Source organism: Parambassis ranga, chromosome 13, assembly GCF_900634625.1.
Source record: "Parambassis ranga chromosome 13, fParRan2.1, whole genome shotgun sequence".
Taxonomy (NCBI): Eukaryota; Metazoa; Chordata; class Actinopteri; family Ambassidae; genus Parambassis; species Parambassis ranga.
This window is the reverse complement of record NC_041033.1, coordinates 24,384,006-24,391,505: the sequence shown is the minus strand read 5'-3', so window position 1 is coordinate 24,391,505 and position 7,500 is coordinate 24,384,006. Positions and strand designations below refer to the sequence as shown.

The window sequence follows — 7,500 nt, the reverse complement described above, 5'->3', positions numbered from 1 at the left end:
GGGTCTGAGTCTCTGTGGAAGCCCTCCTCAGTGTTCCTGATACTGGCCTGAAGATATTTTGATCTGGGCAGCAGAGTGTGAAGTGTACCGCTGTCTTTCCAAGTCCCCCTTCCTGCTCCTCCACTGTCCCCAAACACTGAGAGCTCGGGCAGAGGTAGTGTCCTGCAGAAATGTGTTATTAAAAGGAGATGATCAGTGGACCCAACCGGACCTATGGTACTGTGAGCTGTACCTGAGCCTCATGTGTACGGCCTGGTTTGTGGATGTTTGAGTCTCCGTGTGTGACGATGTTCTTCAGTACGAGATGACTGTGGGTGTTGGGTCCATATTGAAATCTGTGGTGCAGTTGAAATCCCCACTATTGATCCTGATGAACTCTGTAATCCCTCTGTGATTCAAAGAAGGCCCCAGATATTAAAGAAGTGGAGCTCCATCTGTGCTCTGACGACCAGAACCGACCCGTTATCAGCTCAGTCACCTGCACTGAAGCTGGATCCATGGATGAGCCCTGCCACCACCAAGCCCGACTCATCAGCTGGTGATGAGCTGCAGCCGAGGTCCGCTGCAGGATGAAGGCTTCACTTCATCAGCTTTTTAACAGTCTCAGCCTTTGTTGCTTTTCTTACGTGGTTAGTTTCTGAGGTCGTCTTTCCTCCAGCAGGTCAGAGCCAAACAGAACCTCGGTGTCTGACATCTTCCTGGACTCTGTGTCTGATCTGAAACCCAGAAAATCACCTCTGCTGAAGAATGAAGGAGTTTCAGTACAAAGATCAGCGTCTGAGTCACACTCCATGCCCACGCAGAGCGGAGACACCTGTACGAAGCAGTCCTGGGTGAGGCATGACGTACAGGACGCCATCCTCCGGGGAGAGCTGGTCAGGAAGCTAACGGAAAACTGCAAACTTACCTGATCACGCACACGATCAAAGTCCACTCAATCAATCAATCAATCAATCTGCACGCTCACACCGGAAAGAGACAGGAGGAGAGAGAGAGAGGGGGAGAGAGAGAGGAGGAGAGAGAGGGGAGGAGAGAGAGGAGGAGGAGAGGAGAGAGGAGGAGAAGAGAGAGAGGAGGAGAGAGAGAGAGGAGGAGAGAGAGGAGAGAGAGAGAGGAGGAGAGAGAGGAGGAGGAGGAGAGAGAGAGAGGAGAGAGAGGAGGAGGGAGAGAGAGAGGGGGAGAGAGAGAGGAGGAGAGAGAGGAGGAGGAGAGAGAGAGGAGGAGGAGAGAGAGGAGGAGGAGAGGAGAAGAGAGAGAGAGGAGGAGAGGAGGAGAGAGAGGAGGAGAGAGAGGAGGAGAGGAGGAGAGAGAGAGAGAGGAGGGAGGAGAGAGAGAGAGAGAGGAGGAGGAGGAGAGAGAGGGGGAGAGAGAGAGGAGGAGAGAGAGGAGGAGGAGAGAGAGAGAGGCGGAGAGAGAGAGGAGGAGAGAGAGGAGAGAGAGAGAGGAGGAGTAGGAGAGAGAGAGAGGAGGAGAGAGAGGAGAGAGAGAGAGGAGGAGAGAGAGGAGGAGGAGAGAGAGAGGAGGGAGGAGAGGAGAGGAGAGAGAGAGAGGAGGAGAGAGAGGGGAGAGAGAGAGGAGGAGGAGAGAGAGGAGGAGGAGAGAAAATAGGACAGGAGGAGGAGGAGCAGCAGGAGACTCTTCTGCAGGTGAGTTCCTGAGTTACTGTCATGCAGCAGGTGAAGAATATGAACAAGTCATGAAATCATTGATCCTCTTTAATAAATATTTGACAGCAACATCACAAAGCTCCGCCCACATATCCAGGTGTGTGGTTATGATCCACCAATGATCAGGTCCCTGCTGGGAGCAGGACTGAGAGCAGGTGGGGTCTGTGCACCTATGATCATGTTAGTTCATCATTCAGGGTTTAGAGACCAGCTGCAGCTCTGCTCAGGCCCGCTCACCAAGCATGTAGGACCGGGTCTGACCTGTCCATCCTGTCCTCGGAACCAGCCTCCAGCACAGTCCTGCTAATGCTAACACTCTGAATGTTGGTCATGTGACTCATCATGGCTTCCTGCTTGTTGCTGAGAGCAGACCTTTAGACCGAACTCTTTAAGCTCAGCATGTGGCATAAGGAGGTTCACAGACCATCAGAGACCAGATTCTCTCTATCTCAGCCCCGCCTCCCGCTCAGACAGCTCCGCCTCCCGCTCAGATGTCCCCGCCTCCCGCTCAGACGGCTCCGCCTCCCGCTCAGACAGCTCCGCCTCCCGCTCAGATGTCCCCGCCTCCCGCTCAGACAGCTCCGCCTCCCGCTCAGACAGCTCCGCCTCCCGCTCAGATGTCCCCGCCTCCCGCTCAGACAGCTCCGCCTCCCGCTCAGACGGCTCCTGTCGGCGCTGTATTTTCTTTAGGTTTTGATTTTCTCATCCAACGCTACAAAAATCAAAACCTAAAAAAACAACAGAGCTGCAGTGTCATGGCAACAGGAGGGGCGGGGCCGACCTTCCTGTTCAGAGGGCGGGTACTGGAAGACACGTGCTCCGGACAGAGAGCCGTGGATGAGCTCACACCTGGTCCTTCCTGTCCAGCCGCTTGTATCAGTGTTCTCCTCACTGATCTTGGTGAAGCAGGCACTTCCACATGTCACAGAGGGACCTGGACCTGGACCATGGACCGAGGACCATGGAGGCCTCGGCGGCTGCAGCCCGCCTGGTGTTGGTGTGTTGTGAGCCATGTTGGTGTCGCTGGTTGTGTATTCCTCCTCGAACAGATGCAGGACAGCCGCCGCCATCACCTTCCCCTGCACAGACAGAATGAGGGTCACATGTCACTGATGACATCACAGTTAAACAGATGATGAATCAAAACACACGTCTCCCAGCGTCTCCTCCCTCCGGTGCCGTCAGCGCCATGTTGTCGCTGCAGACTGAGGTGACCTCATCACTCTGTTAGCACTGCAGGGCCTGCTGCTACGCTGCTGTTGCCTAGCAACAGCCTCCCTGCATCACAGAGACTGAAACTGCAGCGTGTCACGTTCGACGCTCTGTGATACCATCACAGCTCATCCCGCCAACAGGTCGACCACCTGTGAGGCTGGCAGCAGCGTGATGAGTCCCACCCCCTCTGATAACACCAGGAGGAGACCGCTACAGGCAGAGCTGGACCTCAGCAGGCCTACAGCAGGTTCACGGGTCAGACTGGACTCCAGGACGGGTTCTGCAGCTACTGAAGCTCCACAGGATGAGCTGTGTCAAATCATGTCTTCACCATCAGACAGTTCTTTCCTCCTGCATCACCAGGACTGGACCGGACTGGACCGGACTGTGAGGAACAGGACTCACCCGATGCCACGCCCTCCTGAGATCAACGCCTCCCTTGTGGTTGTAGATGAAGAATCCTCCAATCATGGCGCCAGACCAGCTGTGAAGACTCACTGAGGGGAGGAAGGCAGCGCCCCCTGCTGTGTGGACATGGTCTGTCCCCATGTGTTCCAGCTGTGTGGCGCATGAAGGGGGCGCTGCTGCAGCCGGGCTCGAACAAACATCCGTCGTAGAGTCCATTTATCTTCATCACCTCTTCTTCCTCCCCCTGAACAGTAAACACATCAAAGACATGCGCCCATTAGCAGTTAGCCCTTTAGCTTAGCATCAACCATATGACAGAAAAGCCTCATTAAAGTGAAGGGGGCTCGGCTCACCTCACCGGCTCCGTCCAGAAACCTCAGCCCGCTCTCTGGCATCACTCGGACCAGCAGGAAGCCCCGTTCGTGACATTGAGTCCGTCGGTACCGGCAGAATGTTCCGGTGCTTTCGGCGGATAATAAACGAACCTGTCGTGTGTACCGGTCTGCTTAGTCACCGCCCCGACGGCGAGTCAGAACCGTTCACACGGCTGCTTCTGTTCGAACCGGATTGGAGGGCGGACCAGTCCCGAACTCGGAGCCGCCACCGGGAAGGCTGCTTTAAACGAACACCGTTCCCTTAAACCCGGAATTTGAGAGGCGGCTAGCTGTTAGCAGCACCTGCTAACGTCACCGCAGCTCGGTCCGCGGCTGCTGCAGTGCGGCCGGTCGGTGGCTCGGTCAGTTGGCGGTCTGTCCTGCGTGTCCTCGCCGCAGAGGGGCGGCTGGGTCCCGGGGCGGCGTCCTTCAGAACCTCGCAGCGCCAGCGCTCCTCCATCAGGACGTTTGACCGTGAACCACGGAGCCTCTGTCTCCTCCGGTCGGAGGCAAGATGTCGGCGGCTGGAGGAGCCCGTCAGCTGACGGAGCCTGTCCGGCCGCGTCCCGTTCAAAGCATCGCCCTCCTCCACCCTCCTCCACCCTCCACCGACCAGCATGTAGTGACCGCAGGTCGTTTCTCCTGCGGCTGTGACACCGCGGTGCTGCTGCGGTCCGCACACCGGCACACACCGGCGGTCGGACCGTTAATGAGCCTCCCTAGGAGAACCTAGGCGGAGAGTGAGCGGAATGGAACGCGCCCCTCTCTCCTCCGCTTCTCCGGAGAGGAGGCAGAAAGCTCTGCGCATGAATCATCACCGCACAGGGGCCTCAGACCTGCAGGGGGGGCCTCAGACCTGCAGGGGGGGCCTCAGACCTGCAGGAACCTCAGACCTGCAAGGGCCTCAGACCTGCAGGGGGGGCCTCAGACCTGCAGGGGGGCCTCAGACCTGCAGGAACCTCAGACCTGCAGGGGCTCCAGACCTGCAGGGACCTCAGACCTGCAGGGGGGCCTCAGACCTGCAGGGGGGCCTTGCAGGGGCCTCAGACCTGCAGGGACCCAAATCTACAGGGGCCCGACACAGGAGTCCCCTTTATGTTTTATTACCAGCGCTGCTCTCAGATATTTGGCTGGTCAGAGACTCGTGGTCAGTGCGATGACGTCACAAACCAGATCAGATCGATGCTGTATTAAAGCTGGAAACCTGTGTGTGTGTCTGTGTGTGTGTGTGAGCATCACAGGGAGACAGAGGCAGCTACAGATCTCCCAAACAAAAAGCAGCAGTTTGACGCTGTGTTTATTGTTGTTTATTGTCTTTTGGTGATAAATAAATAAATAAAAACATGGAGGACGTCTGAGGGTCAGCTGCTACATAACCTGAATAAAGTGCGCACACGTCCTCAGTGACATCATCTGCTGCGGGCGCACAGTGACGGAACATAAACAAATCATTCAAACACCAACAGGGAAACAGGAAGTGACATCACATGACATCTACAAAGAAGTCACCGGGGTTTCCCACGGCCAGACGGAAGGATTGTCGGGAGCTGGAGGCCTCGGTCTGAGCGGGCGACCGGTCGCTGCGCCGACCTCGGGACGGAGGCGAGCTGCCTCTGGAGTGGGAGGACGAGGGCCGCCGTGCGCTGAGGTCCAGCTGTTTGTTCTCTGATTCGCTCCCTCCTCCTCCACCTGCTCCCCGTCCTCCACCACCTCTCATTCCTCCTCCCTCTCTCTGATCGTCACTACAGTTCGATCTGCTGCTGCGACTTCCTGCAAACACATCACACATGTCTGAGCTTACCGAGGCACGCGTCACACCAGCTGAAAGTCTGAGAACCAGAAAGGTGAAAGACCCCGCTCACCTTCACTGTGTCGGCTGCCTCCTCCTCCTCCTCCTCCTCCTCCTTCTTCTCCTCCTCCTTCTTCTCCTCCTCCTCCTCCTCCTCCTTCTCCTCCTCCTTCTTCTCCTCCTCCTCCTCCTCCTCCTCCTCCTTCTCCTCCTCCTTCTTCTCCTCCTCCTCCTGGCTCCACCCACAAAGGCAGCTGGAGATGGTGAGGCGACGTGTAGGGATGAGGGATGGGGTACCTGTAGGGAAATGATGGGGGCCACTGGGGGTCTGGATCTGGGGGGTCAAATTCAGATCCTCCTCCCTGACTGGAGGCTCCTTCATGGTCCAGCAGAGACACCAGAGACAGGTCTGAGGGTGGACAAAGCGCGTCAGAACTCCACTGACACATTCTTGGAGAAGTTGTGTGTGTCCTCCATCTTGTGGTCAGGACTGGTACTGCAGCCTGGGTCAGACTTACCTCCGCAGAGGTCTCCAAACACGTAGTAACACTGTTCGGAGAAGGTAACCTTGTTGACGGTGTGTCGGATGAAGCCGGCTTTCAGCAGGTTCCCGGCGTATTTGCGAGCTTCGCGGCGGTCGGTGAAACCTTCCAGATTACGGTGGAGCCAGTCCACGACGTCAGAGCCTACCAAACAAAAGAACAGAGTTCAAGGAGCAAACAGACTCTGTGTTGAGGAAAGTCCCTCTTTGGTCATCAGAGCGGTCCTGCAGGGTTTCAGAGGTTCCTCGGAGACGCCTGTTGGACAAACACACTGAAACAGTTCTTACCTATGAAGGCATTGGGGATGGTGATCTTTAGCCACATCCTGTCTCGCACCTCCAGCCCTGACTTGGGATTGGCCATCGCCTTGACGACTGCTGTCATGTCCGTGTGGACAGTGAGGTGGTTCTCCTCATGTGGACCTGGACACAGCAGCAGATTTGAGGTCAGCTGAGGTATGGAGGACACAGGGAATGATGGTGATGCTGTACCGTAGGGTGAGAGGACCCCGCTGGTCATGGCGGCCGTGTGGGACACCCAGGCGGCGGGGTCAATGGGACGGACCGGCTCACCTGTGGGGGTTTAAAGACAGGGACACCTGAACTCCAGCACGGTGCTGTTGATGATGTTTTTGTGGCTGTTGTGGTCGACTCACTTCTCGGCAGCGTGAAGCAGCCTCGCGGGTTTGGGTCCCAACACTTCGCCACTGTTAGTGTCACTGGACTGACAGACAGAGACACACAAGCTTCAGGGCAGCAGAGCGTGAAGGATTCATCCAGACTCTGATCTGGATGCTAAACCTGGCACGAGCTGTGAATCAGCTGACATGATGATGAAGGTCTACTGATATTCAGCTGCTCTCTAACCTGTTAATCTGCTGTCAGCGCTGTGAGTGTGGATGATTTGATGATGATACAGAGGTGAGGTTAGTGTCAGAATAAAACATACATGACGAACACACAGGCGTTTGGAATGAGTGATAATGACCCTCTGCTGTGGTGAGTTCAGACGTGTTCTGGTCTCACCCTGGTTGGTGCACGATCTCTCTGAGGACCCGCACGGCGTCGTCGTTACTCATGTTCTCAAAGTTAATGTCGTTCACCTGAGGGACACAGTTCACCGTTAGCATGAAGCCTCTGACACGCAGCAGCAGCAGCAGCAGCAGCAGCACCTGCAGCAACATGTCTCCTGGCTCGATGCGTCCATCCGCTGCCACCGCTCCACCCTTCATGATGGAGCCGATATAAATCCCTCCATCTCCTCTGTCATTACTTTGACCGACAATACTGATGCCCAGGAAGTTATACCTCTCTGACAGACAGACAGACAGACAGACAGACAGGCAGACAGACAGAGACAGACAGACAGACAGGCAGACAGAGACAGACAGACAGGCAGAGAGACAGAGACAGACAGACAGACAGACAGACAGACAGACAGACAGGCAGACAGAGACAGACAGGCAGACAGACAGACAGACAGACAGACAGGCAGACAGAGACAGA

The 7,500-nt window shown here is 56.2% G+C and overlaps 1 protein-coding gene across 1 annotated transcript in view; it reads right to left on the bottom strand.

Moving 5' to 3' along the window:
- Positions 1 to 5,015: 5,015 nt before the first annotated feature.
- LOC114445302 (segment polarity protein dishevelled homolog DVL-3-like) overlaps positions 5,016 to 7,500 on the bottom strand; it is an 8,361-nt gene continuing 5,876 nt past the window's right edge. Inside the window, exons 8-16 of the mRNA XM_028420271.1 lie at positions 7,167 to 7,306; positions 7,021 to 7,097; positions 6,651 to 6,718; positions 6,487 to 6,567; positions 6,283 to 6,417; positions 5,972 to 6,139; positions 5,696 to 5,862; positions 5,527 to 5,557; positions 5,016 to 5,434 (exon numbers count right to left, since the gene is read on the bottom strand). Coding sequence (XP_028276072.1) covers positions 5,148 to 5,434; positions 5,527 to 5,557; positions 5,696 to 5,862; positions 5,972 to 6,139; positions 6,283 to 6,417; positions 6,487 to 6,567; positions 6,651 to 6,718; positions 7,021 to 7,097; positions 7,167 to 7,306 — 1,154 coding nt within the window. The 3' untranslated portion in view covers positions 5,016 to 5,147. The remainder of the gene's footprint in view (positions 5,435 to 5,526; positions 5,558 to 5,695; positions 5,863 to 5,971; positions 6,140 to 6,282; positions 6,418 to 6,486; positions 6,568 to 6,650; positions 6,719 to 7,020; positions 7,098 to 7,166; positions 7,307 to 7,500) is intronic.